This window comes from Sceloporus occidentalis, unplaced genomic scaffold (genome assembly GCF_023333645.1).
Source record: "Sceloporus occidentalis isolate IW3139 unplaced genomic scaffold, rSceOcc1.0.p SCAF_5, whole genome shotgun sequence".
Taxonomy (NCBI): Eukaryota; Metazoa; Chordata; class Lepidosauria; order Squamata; family Phrynosomatidae; genus Sceloporus; species Sceloporus occidentalis.
Window position 1 is genome coordinate 152,844,508 of NW_028316985.1, and position 19,038 is coordinate 152,863,545.

The window sequence follows — 19,038 nt, forward strand, 5'->3', positions numbered from 1 at the left end:
TGGGCCACCGTGTCTAAGCCATCTTTCTCCTCTCTGCAATCTTTTCTTGATCGATCTCTACCATCTTTCCTCTACCTGCCTTCTGTTTGCTAGTTGTAATGGCTGAGGTGGAAATAGCAATGAACAGCTGCAGGCAAGAGCCCCACTATATTTGCAGATCTTTACAGGGGGTAGACTCCTGACACTGTCTTGCAGTAGTTCCACTCTTGTGTGGCTGCTTCCAGAGGAGCTCTGGGGGATTCCTGTTCAGCCCCATGACCACTAAGCTGTGGGGTGTCACATCTTTCTGTTGTGTATTCCATTTTGTTCAATATCTATATGAAGCCTTTGGGGGAAGTCATAAGAGAATTTGGGGCAAGGTGCCATTAGTATGCTGATGACACCCAGCTCTACTTTTCCTTGTCATCAGCTGGGCCAGTATTTTATTATATTTATATCCTGCCTCCCCCCAAAAAAAATTGGGACTCAAAGCAGCTGAGTGCTGGACCAGTGCCTGAGTGGGTTTAATGGGCTGGGATGAAGACTGAATCCTGATGAGGTTCTGATTGGTGGTCCATATTAAGACAACTGCTCTGAAACCAAAACCTCTGAAGTTACACTCTACTATCTCAAAGGTCCTGGTTTTTGTTGTTGTTGTTGTTGTTTTGTTTTGTACTTCTTACTGAATTAGAACAATGAAGTTTATCATTTGGGACAGGAAGTCTAAATATCATTTTCTTTTGGACATAATGAACATGTATCACTCCTTTCCACTGTACAGATTACACTGTATGAATTGTCTTCCACAACCTAAATCTAGCAGAACCCGACAACCCATTTCAAATGGCAATTTAATGGATTCTTTGTGACAGGCTGGAGTCCAGTTTCAAATATCTTAAGTTGCTTTCTCCAATGTATAATTATTAAACACAGTAAAGTAAGTAGAGCTTAGTCTTGTTGCTTTAACATATTTTTATTTTCTGAAGCACTTTGATGGCTATTAACAGATCAGTCCAGTCTTCATGGACATTAACCAGTTGCAAACCCATCAAGAATCGGCAATAAAAGATGTCTCATGCCGCTGTTCCCTGTACTGTAGTTCAGTCAGCAGATTTAAATATTTACTATAAATATTTACAACCTCTGGCAATCTGTGTTGCCACTTAGAAATCGGTTGACATAGTTGTCAGTCTGCATGTCACTAGTTAGCAGTCCATCTATTTTCATATACATTAATTTTGCACACATTAAGCACAGCTGCAAATTTATGTAAGCTGAACACACTCTCTTCTGACCCACATACATTTATATGAGAATACATTTGTCAGATATAAAATATCTGTTGTACTGATGCCAGCTTCATGTCAATGTGTACAATGTTTGACTCCTTCTATACCTTGGATAATGTGGGCTTATATTCATGAAGAGAACTCAGCATTTAGGTACATTCAATTGCATATTACAAAACCCAGAAAGGTGTCATCAGACAGTATGCTTCAAATCAGCACCCGCAATTTGCAACAACAGTAATATTGTTCACTTCACAAGTTTCTCATATAACTTACACTGATGTAAAAATAGCACATAGGGTTTTCATTGCTGTGTAATCAGCTATCGTAGTTTTGCAAACTTCTCTTTTCAAAATACATATCTATCTTCATTACTGTTAATCTCCCCCCCCCCAAGCAAACTGGAAAAATCTTTCTATAAAGAATGACCTTTGTGGTTACAGATTCATTAGATGTGCATGCTTCATGGCATGATTTTAAACTTCTGAGCACCCACTTTATAAAATGTATCTCTTGGCTCATGCAAGATTATAGAGCTTCTCTAAAGAACTCTAGGCCCATGCAAGAGCCAAGAGAGTTCTTTGGAGAAACTTTATAGTCTCAGAATTACAGCTTTATCTTTGTGACTCATTCATCCAACTATTTCAGTTAAGAACCTATTGTCAGTAAGAAATGAAGATTGCCAGAATTCTCAAAAATAAGAAAAAAGAGAAAAGAATGGTTTATGATGATTAATTTATAACTTCATCAGATTCAAATTATAAGTTTGAGAACTTTAAAGGTAAGAGCCAGAAAGGATGAAACAATAACCCAACCATATAGCACAAGACAGTAATGCAGAACATGTAATGAAATACTCTCTGATACTACTGATCAAGAAGATTTTGAAGATTACCTGTTGAACCCCAAAGAAATCAGACTGCTGGAAAGTAAATAAAATCCCCGTTTATGCTGAAACAAATTAGCAGGATTATCTGTTTGAAAATTTAAATCAGATAGGGTCAGCTGATATTTTTTATACCATTCAGGTTCAACTACATTCACATCAGGGATGTGCAGAATTTATACTGCAGTCCAAAAGCAGACTACTACACATTTGTTGGTGGACTGTTTATAATCTGCCGGGATTCTTACTAAGAATGTAGGGCTAAATGGATCTTAGATTATACAAACTATATCTCCAGCACACCTTTTATTTTGTTACATTTAACCTACGGTGATTGACTAGAGAAATTCAGATTTTTTAAAAAAGAGGAATCATAACAGCAAACCACACAAAGCTGGTCAACCTACCCACCTGTTATATTAACTTAGGCTGTCTCTCCCAAAATTAAGTACAGTCAGCCCTCCACATTTGCTGCTTTGACTATTCATGGAGTGGAGCAATATGTTCTCTCTAAGAATCTCTAGGTCCTCCAGCATGACTCGATGGCCAAATTTCACCTGAAGTTACACTGAAGAACCTAAAGATTCCTAGAGAGAACTCTTCTTTGGACATTTGTAGATCCTCCAGCACAATTCTATAGTCAGTCTCTGGTGGATGTTCAACACAAAGTTGTGCTAAAGAACCTAGTGACTCCTAGAAAGCTGTTCTCTCAGATTAAAAAAAAAAAAATAGTGGTGAAGTGCACCCGCATCATACACGGGCAACACTTATGCTGTAAGCCGCGCTGGTAGAAGGCTCAGTGCGCCCCAGAAGGGGTAATGGTGTGCGCATCCATGGCATGCGTGCCACAGGCATGAGCCCCATTATCTTTAATGGGCTCGAGCATACATGGAATACCCCTTATTTGTGTGTATGTATTGGGGGGGGGGGGAGTGTTTCCACCCATGTAAGGGAAGGGCCCACTGTATTTATTGGCAGTTTTTCTACTTTTGCGGGGATTCTACAATCCTAACCCCAGCAAATGGGGACAACCCACTGTATTTCCTTTCAAGACAACAGCACTCATTACCTCTGTGGTCATTTTTATTATTAGATATACATTTAAGAAAGGGAGTAGGGAGTTCTCCAGCCTGAAGAGGGCCAGAATTCAGATAACCCAAAAGTTTTCCACCCTTGCTGGTTTTTACAAGTGCTGGCTGAGTGCATTTCACTCCTTCTTGTATTCCACAGGTGGAGGGGGACTAAACTAGGTTCACCAGAATTTTTTTTTTTTTTTGGGGGGGGGGGAATTCTGGAATATGTGTATTTATATATACTTAATGAGATATCATGGACATGAACACAAAATTCATTTACCATATATATTTGACTATAAATTGAGACATTTATGCCCCAAAATTGACCCTAAAATCCTGGGTCGACTTATATATTGGTCAATACAGTAATACAATTTAGAAAGGTCCTGAAAGAAGCACGACCCCATATCCCTTGCCATGATTTCAGAAAGAGCTGCTGGCAGGGTCTGTGTGTGTGTGTGTGTGTGTGAAAGAGGAGAATCCCTTCTCCAGCATCAGGGAGGTTAGGTGTTCAGGCGAGATCCAGAGAAGGATGGAAGAAAGTGGTGTTTTCCTCTTTAGATCTTTTGTTAGATGCCCCCAAGTTTTACCCTCAACTTATCCATGAGTCATATCAAAATCCATGATTTTGACCCTCAAACCTTCCCTCGTCTTATAGATGAGGTCAACTTGTACACGAGTATATACGGTATGTTTCATATACACATAACCTGAAAGTAATTTTATGCAATGTTTTAAATAATTTTGTGCATGAAACAAAGTTTTGTGTACACTGAACCATCATAAAAAGCAAAGCTATCCCTATCTCAGCCACCCATGAGAAACGTTTTGGTTTTTGGAGTATTGTGGAATTCTGCATAAGGGGCATTCAAGCTGTTATCAGCAAGCATCTTTTGGGCAATGAGATATAAAGTCCAATATAGACCAGAGTGCAGGGAAAAATTTCAAAGCATGAGAGTTAATCATGAATGGATGAATCAAGAATGTTGCTTCTAGTCTTCCACTTGGCCCGTTGAATGTCTTGTAAGATCCACAACCACTCCTAGATGTTAAACATTTTTATCTGGCTCCTGTGGTTTTTTTCTCAGCTGGCTTCCACATTATATTAACTCTTGTTCATATATCTAAACATTTCTTCTCTACCAACTGTACCTCTATAAGATCATCTAGATAACATAAGACTGGGGTACCATGTTGTCAATCTGATCACTGTACTCAGATACACATTCTAGAATGTCACTGAAGCCATTAAATTAAGCCAGTTGAGTCTTCACATCAAAAATAGTGAGGATCACAAAATTTATGGGTCTAGAGTCACACCTTGTTACTCCCTATTCCAAACCTTTTAGGAACAGGAAAAGACAAACAACATCAACTGGCTCTCTGCTAACTTCTGGCAAGCATCTTATTAATCTAAAGAGGCTATTCTCCTGTACATTCATACAAGTTACTATATTTAGAATAACAGAATTATAGAGTTGGAAGAGCCCAAAAAGGCCATCCAGTCCTTTAGCAGCACATTAAACTCAGCCAGATACGCTCATAACAAATCATTACTCAACAATGGCTGAGATACTGTATCATTCTGGTGGAGCTTAATGCAGAGCTGTGTACAGTTGAACATCTGTAACTGGAAGAAAATAAGTGGGTACTCTAGATGTACTCTTGCATATGCTGGAGATTTGGGGGTGCTGGCTTTTCTCCTAGCTGTGGAATTGGCAGCTATGTACTGCTCAGAAAGCCACACCTCTCTAGCTACTAACTGGACATGGGGTGCCCTCTGACCAATAAATATTGTACAGCATGGCTGCTGTGTAAGGAGATTCTGAACAACTCCACCCTTAAGGGCATACACTGATGTAGTGGGATGCTACACCAGCATTTTATCACCATCATGATACCAACTTATCTGCCATGACTTTCTGATTTAGTAATGATGTTTTTAAGCATCCTGAAGGAAAGTGAGCTGTCAGTTACATCCTTTTTCTTTGTAGATTCATCTTAAATGTTACCAGAAAGGAACCACTGTTAACAGATTTTGCTTCTTTCCCCGGTCAGATGCCAAAACATAACAATATTTTGCCATGTACTGTGGTAAAAACACATAGATAAAATCAACAGCATTTTATAACAATTTTATGCACATATTTTCTACTTTTAATTGAGGAGTTCATATTTTAGAAACATGCATAGGCAGCATTCAGAATGAAGCTAAACCAGGAAGGTTAGAGGTAATTTAGAGAAATGGAAACATGTCTCCCCACTTTCAGCTGTTAAAATTCTGCTAATGTTTCATACTATTACAACTTCAACAGCATCTCAGAATTAACATAGATGATCATATACAGGACTGTGTGTACATGGTGATCATGAGCTTTATTTAGAATCATGTTGCTAGTTTTATGACAAAGAATGCTGCTGGTATGAGCTCCTTTCAAGCCTTGGATGTTTTTCCCCCTAAAAGGTTCTTACAAGTTTTCATGGTACATCAACATGAACTAGTTTTGCCAGCTAATCTCTATTTTAATATTTAAATTAGAACAGTTTGACAACTAGAAAAAGGTCAGTGCTTCAAGTGGCAATTTAAGCCACATCAAATCCACTATCTTCCAAAATAAAGATGCAAAGATCTACACTTCAGCATCAATAGTGCAATACAGTGGCCTTTCCTAAATAAAGGAGCAGAGGCTTACCCACAATAAAAGCTTTAAATAAGGTAGAGTGTTGTCATTTATAGAACAATTCTGCCTATTTGATACAAAATATATTGGGAAAGCTCAAACTGACTTTTACAATCTACATTCAACTAAAGCTCCACATAAGCTGCATCAATGGAATGAACAATGGGAATGCACTCAATAGAAAAACACTTTCAAACTGACTGCAAAGAGCGAAGGACAGAAAGTTGACTAAGTAACTGAACATCTGTAGTGTGAATCAGACATAAAAGAAAGATGGACCCTCAGATTACTTGCACTGTTTTTTAATGGACTGAAAGAAATGTAAAACCTAGTCCACATCCATTTCTTCAGATGATTTAGGTGCCTGGCAACTGTCCTCTGATTTTGTGTCAGCACTGCTTTGTCCATTCATTGGTCCATTGTGTTCAGTATCTGATTTTGCCTGATTTTGCTCTGCCTTGGGCTTAGGCTTGTAAATAATAGGATTACATAAACTGTCCAGCTCCTGTTAAAATTGAAAGAAAAGAAAAAGTTACATAGAATGAGGAAAAACATAGTGCTATGGAAAACTGATTATGGTGTAGTACTTGCGAGGCAAGCCTGAAGGTAATTATTTGACTAAAGATCTGTCCATGATTACAAGATTCTAATGTATAAACAGGCATAAACAAGTCAGCTTGAAAATACTTCAGTAATGAAAATTAATTCAAATCTTGCTGGCTAAATTATACATTCTAGCTATTTAACAAACAAGCTTCCCATGAAGCATGTCAAACAGCTCCTACTATATTTAAGGTGTAACAGAAATGGTTCCTTCCTTGCTCATCTATAAATGCAAGAATTACCTACCCATTGTTTGGTGGAAATCTGTTTATTTTGTCACACATTTTCATTTCTCTCTACTGTTGCTAAGGTTCAGACTACAGGGGTTCCAGAACAGGAACACTGCATTCTTCCCTGAAGAATTCACATTAACACATATATACTGTACATACTCCTGTATGTACTCCCCAAAAAACCCTAGGTCAAGTTATCCATGAGTCAACTGAGTTATGTACCTTAACTCTTATTAAAAAAAGAAACCATCCCTTTCTTTGAGTAAAGTGACAAAAGGAACCTCAATGAAATCTAAAAGGAGCCTAAAAGAAGCAAGTACGCACACACGCTCGCTTGCTCCACTGTGGGACTGGTTCTGGCTTTTATGAATGTTTGTGTGGGGGAAAGTGCTATGGTGGCAGCTCTTTGGCATTTTCTCTCAAATGAGTGCCAAGAGGATAGAGGGGGTAGGTGCTTCTTTTAGCTTCTCCCAGAGTAAACTTTTGCCTTTCGCCACTTGACTCAGAGGAGAGTATGGTTCCTTTTTTGAAATGAGTTAATACTGGACTTTAACTCTTGCCTTGAAATTCTTTTTGAAATGTGCACCCCTTATAAGCCCTACATCCCCCACACATCACACAGCCCCCATTTACTGTAGTTCTCCCCTCATCCATCCAGCCTTTAGAGTAAGCAAGAACAATGATGCCTGCCACAATGTTCTAAGTTCTATGACATTTTCCCCCTTTGCTTCGTCCTTTATATCTTTTGTTACATGCCCCTAAGTTTTACCCTAGACTTATCCACGGTTCATATCAAAATCTATCCTTTTTGCCCCAAAACCTGCCCTGGACTTATATGTGAGCTCGACTTATATACAAGTACAGAAAGTACGTAAGAAACAACTGTATTCTTTAATTACTGTAAAGAAATAAATAGAAACTCTTCTCAGTCATAAACCAAAAACTTATGATTCAAGCCATATTCTTCCCATATCCAATCAATTAGTTGTAACTGACCCTTTCCTGTTAGCTGATTGCTGAGAAAATTGTGATATTGAAAGTGCCCTACTGAAATCCTTCTATTAATCTTTCATTACTTACTGCTCTTCATAACACTTCATTCCACTATGGTCTTTCACTCACAAAATATTTTCCATTATTTACCTTAGATTTTACTATTATTTCTGCCACTTTCACAACAGGATCTTGCATCAGACTCAGCCTGTTTTGTGCATTCATTTTTGAGTTCAACCAATTCATAGCCTCGCTGGTGTACTTTTCAACTTTTTCCATGTCAACAGGATCAATGTGATCATATTTTTCATCCTAGAAATAAAAATTATTTTGGTTCAGAATTTAGCAAGGTACCCTCAAGCTACTTTCAAGGACACAGAGGGAGAACTATAGCCCTAAGTAAAAGTTTATTCATTATGGATATGTTAGATATTATGGAACTAAAACTATGGTTGATTGCAAACTACAATGTTTATCGCAAACTATGGTTTCTATCAATTCATATATATATCAATTCATATATAATTTCCAAGATGAATTCAGCTATATTAAACTGTTCTGGGGTCTTTTCCTTCTCTCCATTATAGTCTTGGTGGAAGTGCACTCAACACTTTTGTGCTCAACCCCAAGTATATTAAAATATTTTTAAAATATTTTTATCTATCCAGTACTCGAAAAGGTTAAGCTTTCACCTTGATCAATGGGAATCTTTAAAAATAGTATACCAATGTGAAGATAAGGAAAGACCCATTCCAATAACAACATCTGAACCATTAACATTTACACCAGCCATTAAACCTTCTCTCAGAGGTGTTGAAGGGACCAGAAAGACTTTTCTCCTGCTTCTTCAGTTTGTGCCTGGAGCAGATTGAACAGGCCCAGCCAACCCAGCTATTTCCTTGGCACCTGTCATGGAGTTGCTCTGCTGTGGCTTGAGCAGCTGAGCAATAGCCGAATTGACAGCCAGCCAGCCATTGCTCTTCTCTCTCCTCTTTTTTCCAGGGGAAAGACAAGACACTTAAAATAAGGCCCTGAGGCAATACAATGGGCCAGGTGGAGCACAACCCACAAGGGCTTTGAATGGTGGTGTCACTGTTTGAAGAGGGAATTTGTTAGCACCTCCACCCTTTTGAGAAGGGCAAGGGTAAGCTGGTTGTCAGCTACATTGTCATTCAGCTGCTTAGCCTGTCCCCTCCACACAGTAGAGTGCCACATGACAGGCAACATGCATGCCTAGCCTGCCTTTGCCTTGGCTTCTGTCACACAGACACTCTGCTGTAGAGAGATAGTAGTCTGAGCAACCTTCAAACCATCATATCCCCCCTGTGAGAACACCAAGAGTCTGCAGACCACTGGATAAGAAGCACTGACCTATTCTATTTATTCTGTAATTTTTATTATCTATTTCTCCATCTTCCTTTTCCAACATTAATTTCTCCTCCTATTTTGCACCATCAATCAGTATTTATTGACTATTGAGTTTTCAGTTATCTGTTCCAGAAATGGCCTGCCCAAGGGGTTCAAACTGAACCCATGCAAAGCTCAGGGTATTCATGGGCAATACGTTGCCTTTTTCACATAATGGTAGTGTGGTTGCATGAGAATACAAAAACTCAAATTTATAACAGATGGAATGATAATATACCAACAAAATTAAATTTAAAAACACCAGTGAAAAACTGGAACACTAAAACTTCAATTTTGCTTGTAGGTCAGGGACTCTCTTCCAAGAGGTTTTGTTGCTAAATATTTGTTATGCAGGATTTCTAAATGAAGTAGTGGGACAAAACATCAATTTAAAGCAAGAATGCGAATGATATACATAATTCAATAATAGTAGTAGTGGTAATAATAGTACTAGTAACAACAGCAATTGCAGCAGCATTGTACAGAACCAGAGTTCTTCTAGATCCCTGTCAAGTAGGCTTAATAGTACAAATCATTTTTTTTACATAATGTATTCCAAAATGATGTTTTGATTTTTGATGTTAACAGTGCAATTAACCTACCAATCTGATCTTGTAATTAATGTTATAATTCTATACATTGCAATCTAAGAGTAAGTCCTACTGAATTTATGGGGTTTCCTTCTGAACAGACATATAGAATATTATAGGACTGCTATTAAAAACATCATTTAGTCCAGAAATGGGAACTGGGAAGCCTATGGATTGCACTTGGCCCTTGAAGGGATCCAATGTAATCTTTAGGACCCCCACTGATTCCCCCCAACATCATCCCAAAATTACCATTTCTGACTACAAATTCTGGCTGGAAAAGCAACTTATGGGATCCTACCTTGTTTTTGTATCCTTCAACAGCTTTCATAAGCAGCTGCAGTTTCTTTCCCAAATCATTTAAAGCTTTTGGCCTCTCTTCATGTTCCATGTATCTGTCTTGAATAGGGCCACCTAATTTCTACAAACACATACAAAATAATGTTGATACTGTATACTGTAAAATGATTCACTAAAAATGAGAAAAAGTGGAAATAACACCACAGACTAGATCAAAACTGAATAATACAAAAAACAGACACAATGGTATCAGTCAACCAATTTAAGTTCCATTAATCTCAGTGACTACATTTTGGACCCAGCCTCTTATTTTCAAAATAAAGAGAAATATTTATAAAGTTACTGATGTAGGAATACAAGGCCCAGTGATTCCAGAAGGTTCCGAGCAGCACTGCGCAGGCGCAGTAAACCCATTTGTATGATTCGCAGAGACCACGAAGAAGAAATATGCTATTATATGGAACCCCCCCATTCTAAAACACAAACAACACCCACAAAACCACTCAAAAGGCAATGGGGAGTGATGTGATGTCACTTCTAGCCAACCAAAATGGTGGCCACAACAGAGCACTGCAGTTCCAAAGAAACTAACAATTGTGCCCTCCATGTTCTGGAGCATGCTCATCTCTGATCTAGTCCAACCCAATGTTTCATCAGGGAATTGAGAGCTAGAAAACACCAAACAAATGGCTGTTAGTGACCTTTCTCAGAAACCTCAATTTGGATGAGGTGAAGGACTTAATTTTCTGGTGGAAAAGCATGAGTGCTCTCTGCATTCTGCTTTGTCAAAGGATATGTGTGAACATAGAATATCCTATGACAAAACAGAATACAGAGAGTACTTTTGGTACAAAAGACAGTTACTTTTTATAGTGTTGTTGGGCCTGAACAGACAGGCCAAAATAAAGCTGCTTCGGGTCACTTTGTAGTTATGCTGTTTAAATGCTGCATGCATCCTAAGAGGCCGGAAGCTGCACCAAAGCCATGCTCCAGGCCTAAGGACTAGAGTGCTGCTTTGGCACAGCTTCTGGCCTCTTAAGATGCATGTGTCATTGAAACAGCATATCTCCAAAGTGACCTGAAGCAGCTTTATTTTGGCCTGTCTGTTTGGGCCCGTTGTTAGAATGGCACTGCAAAAAATGTAGTTGCAGTGACACACTCCCAACGCACTTGCTCTGCATGCCAAGGTCACAGTTATCAGGACTATCACTTCCCTTTTCAGCAGTCTTACATGACAGTATCCAAGCAGTTTAAATGGCTTTTTCATGTGTTGTTGGAGGACCAGGGTAAACTTCATGCTGGAGCAAGAGGAGTTTGAAGATTAAGATGCTGGAGCAAGAGGAGTTTGAACACTTTTGAAAAAATCATGACCAGCAGATGAGAATGCTGGGAAAAGTAAGACTTAGAGTGTACAAAAGTGTACCACTGACACACATATTTTCATGTGAATTTAAGATCCTCAGGGAAGGATCTGTGATTCATACATATGGGAAATTACTAACCTACTGGCTTGAGTGGCAGGTGTTTCATGTCCTATAGGAAAGCACACGAATCCCTTGTTGCAACAGCTCCACTGGCTACAAGTCTACAAAGTGCTGGTTTTGATTTATAAAGCTCTATACAGCTTGGATCCCTGTTATTTGAAGGATGGTATCTCCTTCTAAGAGCCTACTAGAATGTCAAATCTGTCCAGAAAGGCCCTTCTCTCTGTCCCACCATGCTCTCAGGCTTGTTTGGTGGGAAAAGGGAAAAGAGCCTTCTCAGTGGCTGCTCCCAGGTTCTGGAACTCCCTTCCTAGAAAAACCAGGATAGCCCCATCCCTGCTCTCCCTTTGGCAGGAGGTAAAAATACTTTTGTGCCATCAGGATTTTTAAACTGCTAAGAGTTTAGCTTTCAAATGCTGTGCATTTTTACACCCGTCTGTTTTGGCTTAAATGGGAATGGGCAATAGCATGTGTGGTGGAGGGCACGACATACAAAAAGTCCTTGGTGGCACAGTGGTAAAAACCAGTACTGCAGCCACAAGACCGAGTTCGATCCCAGGGCGCCAAGGCCCATTCAGACTTCCATCCTTTCATAGGTTGGTAAAATGAGTCCCCATCTTGTTGGGGGAAATGGCTCACACCCTGTAAACCGCTTAGGGAGTGCTAGTTAACTGGTAAGAGGTATAGAAATGTATTTGCTATTACTATAAAGACAGTTTATTTCCAGATGTTTTCAAAGATGGGCTGCACAAGAGCAGATCTGTGAGTCAGAGTAACCATGAAAAAAAATTCAAGAATTATAATTCTATGATCGCTGGGCTTACTTTCATTTCCTGAAGCTTTTCCACATATACATGCTTTGGTTGATCTTCTCCATCTTCATAAAGCCAGTTTTCTGTATCCTCCAACATTAAAGTTATCTTTCTTGAATCCTATAAAGCAGTACAAAATAGCAAAAGAACATATGAAATCTTGTCATTTTGAATGAATGAAAATGGCAGAAGGTGGCTATGTATTATTATTCCATTTTTCTTCTGATATAGGGACTCAAAGGCAGCTAACAACAAAGTATGACTTCCAAAAGAGTGGATAAAATGTGGTGTTCTAGATGTTAGACTTCAACTCCCAGCATTCTTTACCCTCATCTGCATTTGCTATGGATGATGCGATCTGCAATCTTGATCATATCTGGGGAGCTGAAATTATCAGACACCTGATTTATATTTCAATTAATATATATTAATGTAACAAGACACCTTCTGTAACAAATTCCAATTTCTATACTGGTAGAGAGGAAAACAGCTTCCTTCTACAACAGTAATAGAGACTGAAATGCTAGAAATAGGACTTTAAGCCACTACATCTATTAAAAAGGGGACATGGAATGCGGTGGTAAGGTAGAGTCACAGAAATGGAACTTTGTTTGTTACAGGTATTTTGAGGATACCATGCTCTTGCTTTTAAGGTAACCTTTCATATTTTCTACATTCTTTTTGGTTGCATAATCCATCCAGAATCTGAAAGACAGAGCAAGGAATATAGCTAAGTAAATTAAGTCTTATGATTAATTAGTCAAGTTGTGTAGGAAGGCTGTAATTCCACTTAAGCTTCTCTCAGAAATATCTTCCTAATTCAGTTTAATCTATACTTAAGTACTGCAGTGCAGTTGCAAAGCAGCACACTTAAATCTGTACTCATACAAAAGGACACACACCAATTTATTTCTTTTGTCAACACATACCAGAAATGGTTAATAAACCAGTGATTTTAAAAAGCCAATGGTTAGCATCATGTGGGTACTCCCAAGAAGTACAGAAATAGGAAATGTAAAAACCAATTAAAAGGGAATAATGAAACTTTGAATAATTAAACTGATGGAAGGACACACTAATTTACTACAAGGATTGTATTCTAACAATTACTACAAAATAATATATTAAAGATTAAATTCTTGGAGGATTTTTAAATTCCAAGTTACAGTATACTCCCATATTTCAAAAACATATCCTTAAGTGTTCACAGAATGTACAAAATAATTTATATATTCCTGGGAACCTCCTCCCCCAATTTTGAGAACTGTGGCTCAAAGGGAACAGGATTTCTGAGGAGGTGGTAAACATCACCATTATCCCTTTTAATTAAAACATCCTGAGGACTTGACCCTGTAAGCCCTGGCTCCACTATATACTACTCATGTGCACAATACATAGCAACGTTTGCTGAAGTCATTTGTTTATATTTAATCAATCAATGAAATTATCTGTTAACCATTTAATCAACTAAAATGGTTTCATTTGACTACAGCCTCAGATGTAATTCTCAGTCACTAAAAATCCTGTTTTGTCTTGTAACCCCCACCCTGAACCTGCTCCAGAGAACTGGGAATCTCTCTGAAATAGCATTTCCACGCCAAAAAGAGCTGCAGTGGAGGGGGAAAACTTCTAATTCTAGTGACAATTCTAGTGGATATGGAAATTATATCACAGAACACAAGTGTACATTATTAAGACTTGGCCCGTGCATTATTTAGTGTGACAATGTCAACTGCAATACTTCAGGTCTCTTAAATACACTCAGTTGCTTCTATCTTTAGTTAAACTTCATTGATCTGAATGATCTATGACTAAATCCAGAACCACCCAATGCATTTTGTCTACTTCAGTGGTCTCTGATTAAATACTATTAATACTACTGCTAATTGAATGGATTTCTCATTATAGAAGCATGAAGGTTCTTACATCTTCTGTGATGAATTTTTCATAGACACCACATAGTTTGTCTCTCAGATCATACACATATTCTTCAACAGCATTTTTAGCATCATTTTTCTCCTTTTCCAACTTGTCTTGCATTATCATCTTTCCCTGTAAGAATACCAAATTCTTATAGTAAATTTAAATCATACATGCATATTTATTTTACCATTTAAATGTTACACATCTTGCATGGAGAAATACGTTTATCTTTTCAACTTCAATTCTGAGAATCCTCCACAATAGCAAACTTAACATTGCGGGTTAAGTATCCCTTATCCAAAATGCTTCAAAATCCAAAACCTCTTTCATAGGTGGTTGAGATATTGACACCTTTGCTTTCTGATGGCTCAATATACACAAATTTTGTTTCATGCAAAAAAAATTTTTTTAAAATACTGTATAAGATTATCTTCAGACTATGGATATAAGGTGTATAAGAAACATACATGATTTTTTTGTTTAGATTCCATCTCCAAGGAATCTCATATATATGGAAATATTCCAAAATTTGAAAAAAATCCAAAATACTTCTGTCCCCCAACATTTTGGATAAAGGATACACAATCTGTTTTTAAAAATGCTACAATATGCTGAATTTCATTTATTTACTGATAATTTATAAAAAGGATAGGCAGGAGCAGCAGATGTGTTCAAAAACAAAACATGTCTGAAGGTGTACCATACAGTTGGCCCTTCATATCTGCGAGGTTCTGGTCTGGATACACATATACACACCCCACAGATGCCAACTACTGTGAGACTTCAAGTCCCATTATAGCCAATGGCAGCATGATGTGCACGTCACCATTACTGAGAAAAGGGAGGGATCATCTGTGTATATTTCAGTCCTCGGAGGCAATAAAGAAGGCCTACTGTACATTTTACGAAAACATGGAATCTGAGAATCATGAGTGAAGGGAAGCTAGACACAGTAAAACAAGAAATGGAATGTAAAAAGATGGCAATACTTGGGGTGAGCAAACCAAATGGCCAGAAATGCGACATTCTGAGTCAGATAGCATAAGATAATGTTCTACTCAGGAAAGACAAAGAAAAGAAGAAGAAACGGGGTGGCATTAATAGGGAAGAGAAAGGTAACAAAATCAATCAAAGGATATAATTAAAGTCAGATTAAATCATGTTAAAAAGACTTTAAGGAAAATCCATAACCTTAACCTAAGTTTATGCGCTAACCACAGAGGCACAGGAAAAGTAACTGTGAGATTCTATACTGGCACCCTAGAAGAAACTGATAATACACCAAAAAAAGATTTCTTATTAATCACAGGTGATTGGAATGCAAAAGTAGGAAACACAGAAAAATAAAATATTATAGGGGAAAAAATGAAACAGAAGAGCTTCATTTGAGTTTGGCAAGGCCAACAATCTATTCATCACTGTTTTGCAAAGTGAGGTGAAAGATGCACACAGAGCAATTGGAAGGAATTAATTAAAATCTGCCAGCAAATACGGAAAACAAAAAAGTGGGCCACAGACTGGAAATGATCAATATACATTCCTAGCCCCCAAAATTGAGGCTGACTCCGTACTTTCATGGCGGTCTGTAACCCACCTAGGAGTGGTAAGGGCAGCTATGAAAGACCTAGACAAGATCCTGAAGTGCAAAGATATACAACTGAATACTAAAATTAGCATTGTCCATACATTCATATTTCCCATCACTATATATGGATGTGATAGCTGGATGGTGAAGAAAATGGCTAAGATTCAATATGCAGTGCTGGAGAAGAGTGCTGTGGATACCATGGACAGCTAAAAGGACAAACAAATGGGTCTTCAAACAAATCAAGCCTGAACTATCTCTAGAAGGCAAGATGACTAGATTAAGACTGTCGTACTTCAGCCATATCATGAGACGGCATGGCTCACTAGAAATAATAATAATAATAATAATAATAATAATAATAATAATAATAATAATAGTTTATATCCCACCTCTCTTTATATTGGATTGAGGCGGGTAATAATGCTTGGAAAGGTGGGTGGCAATAGGAAGAAAAGAAGACTGTATACTAGATGGATTGATTTAATAAACACCTGAGCAGAGCTGTTGAGGATAGGGCTGTTTTAAAGGTATCTTGTTCACAGGGTTGCCATTTGCTGAGATCAACTTGGACAGTTAACAACAAGGCAGAAGGCAGACTGGGATCTTTTGGAGACTGTCAATGAACTGACAAATATTTCTTAATGCTGATTGTTCAACGAAGAGACGCATACAGTGTGTTCGCACCATACGCAGGCTTGCCTTATGCGGATTTGAGCTTATGCATAAGGCAAGCTGTGGCGGTCAAAATAGCACAGGCACCATAGGCACCTGTGCGGCACCATACATGGGAATATGCTGCCATAGAAAAGAATGGGATTTAACCACACTCGAGTTTTCCCATATGCAGGGGCTCCAGAATGGACGCCTGCGTATAGGAAGGTGCCACTGTATACACAAATACATCCCCCTTACCTTTCTTAGAATAAATCAAACTGCTGAAAATAAGGAAAGAGATGGTTGGAGGAACCAAAGTTGATTTTTGTATGGAAGACATGTTTGGCTCTAGAACTCAAAAATCCTTGGGTTCAGCATTCTTCAATTCTTTATGTATGTTTTTTGCAGGCTTCAATTGCTAGATCTCAAAGTTCTAATAAAACACAAAATAAGTTCTGCACTCATGAATTCTGTCCACCTTCTTTTCTCTCTTCTTCTTCTTGTTTCTTTTAAACTACGATTACAACTATAATTTCACAGTCATGCCATTAGAATACCTCTCTGAGGTATAAAGATATTTTAAAAAATTCGGAAGGGGAATTAATAATGAAATCAAGAGAGGAAATGATTAGAGAAGGATATAATATGAATTGGTACTTATACTATCAATTTACAGTAAGATATAAAGCAGATGTAAAGCAATTTGGAGTAACACAAAAGAAGACGGAAATGGATTTGATATTATTAGATAAAGGAAGGAAGAAAATAGCAAAATTTTATAAATTAATACTAACATTGGAATTAGAACAAGAACAAATAAAACATTGTATGATACAGTGGGCACAAAATATAGAGAAAAGTATAGAATTTGATGCATGGAAAAGAGCCTGGGGACAAGATTTAAAATTTACATTATGCTCAGACATAAAAGAAAACTTTTTAAAAATGATACATAGATGGTATATAACTCCAAATAGATTGGCAAAGATTTACAAAAATGACAAGGGAAATTGCTGGAGGTGTGATCAAAGTGTAGGAAGTCTCTTTCATATGTGATGGACATGCCCTATGATAAAGAAATTTTGGATTGAAGTACATAAGAGAATTAGAAAAATAATACAAATGAACTTCCCCCTTATACCGGAAATGTGTTTATTAAATATAGTAGAAAATAAGACTCTAAGACAAAAGCTAAAACCACTTTTATATTTAATAACCGCCACTAGAATTACAATAGCCAAACATTGGAGAAACAGGGAAGTACCTAAAATTGAAAATTGGTTGGAAAAATGCTTGGAGGTAATTGAGATGGATATAATGACTATGAAACTAAAAGAAGAAATATCGGAAGAAGAAAATCAAATATGGGTAAGAGTAAGAGAATTATATGAGACGGAAAAGATAAAATAAGAAAAGAACAGAAAAGGAGGAAGGCTATACCGATTCTGTGTGGTAAGCTGGAGAGATATGGATAGATGTACATTCTTAGTATACAAGCCAAAGAGGAAGGAAGGAGGAAGGTGAGATAAAGGTGAAGGAAAATATATTTTTTGAGGAATGTGAGTCGCATAGCTAAAATAGAAGCAGCATTCAAAAATAGATAGAAGAAAGGAAAGGGGGGGGGACTGGGGGGGTAAAGAGAGTGGAATATGAAATATATAAAGTATAGAGAATTGTACCCCTTTTTATTCTGTAAATATGCAATAAAGATTATATATATATATATATATATATATATATATATATATATATGAGAAAGAATACCTCTCTGTTCCATACCTCATTTTCAATGTAGCAATTAATAAGGTCTTGTCCCACTTGTCTGTACAGGTTAACCTGGATGGGCAGATCAATACTCTTGATCTTTGCTTTAGCTTTATTGGATTGATTTGTATCAAGTTTGTCTCCTGAAGCAGTCTGCACAATGACACAATAAAATTAACTCTTAGCATTTCAGAATATTTGATTCACAAATCTAGTGACAAAGAATGATTCAAGGGAATACTTTTTGTATAGTTGCAATTTCTGAGGCTATGCTGCAATTTCTTCAGGTTAGACTTTATTACTAATGTTCTTTGCCATTTTAAACTCCACAAGTTTGTTTTTAGTTCTTAACAATTTCAATTTCTTGATTGTTTTAAAATGGGGAAAAATCACAAAAGGAGAAAAGTGCTATTTAACTTTTTTTTTGCATAATGCATAAAAGTAGAGGGAAGAGACCACTTTTAAGAATTGCTTGAAAAGAAAATCCACTTGGAAATACTTTAGAATAGTAACCAAAAAACAGTCAGCACTTCAGTATCTACAGAAGCTGTGCAAGGGCCTCTTCAGACGAGCCTTTGCGGTGCACCATCATGTGCTAGGGGTTGGCCGAGGGTGCACCGTCCATTTTGATGCGACGGATGCTTAGTGTCAGCATGTCCCAGCGTCATTGTGACCCCACAAGTACGACATTGGCACATTGCAGCATCACAAACGTGCCAAAGAACCCGTTTTTTAAGGGTTCTTTTTGCTGCGCGAGGGCGCCGTGCGGTTTGTCC

At 37.7% G+C, this 19,038-nt stretch overlaps 1 protein-coding gene across 1 annotated transcript in view; it reads right to left on the minus strand.

The window, feature by feature from the left end:
- Positions 1 to 933: 933 nt before the first annotated feature.
- Positions 934 to 19,038, minus strand: part of HSPA4L (heat shock protein family A (Hsp70) member 4 like) — a 47,699-nt gene continuing 29,594 nt past the window's right edge. Inside the window, exons 14-19 of the mRNA XM_089525829.1 lie at positions 18,278 to 18,415; positions 14,260 to 14,385; positions 12,346 to 12,453; positions 10,039 to 10,158; positions 7,891 to 8,052; positions 934 to 6,416 (exon numbers count right to left, since the gene is read on the minus strand). Of these exons, the coding sequence (XP_089381955.1) occupies positions 6,240 to 6,416; positions 7,891 to 8,052; positions 10,039 to 10,158; positions 12,346 to 12,453; positions 14,260 to 14,385; positions 18,278 to 18,415 (831 nt within the window). The 3' untranslated portion in view covers positions 934 to 6,239. The remainder of the gene's footprint in view (positions 6,417 to 7,890; positions 8,053 to 10,038; positions 10,159 to 12,345; positions 12,454 to 14,259; positions 14,386 to 18,277; positions 18,416 to 19,038) is intronic.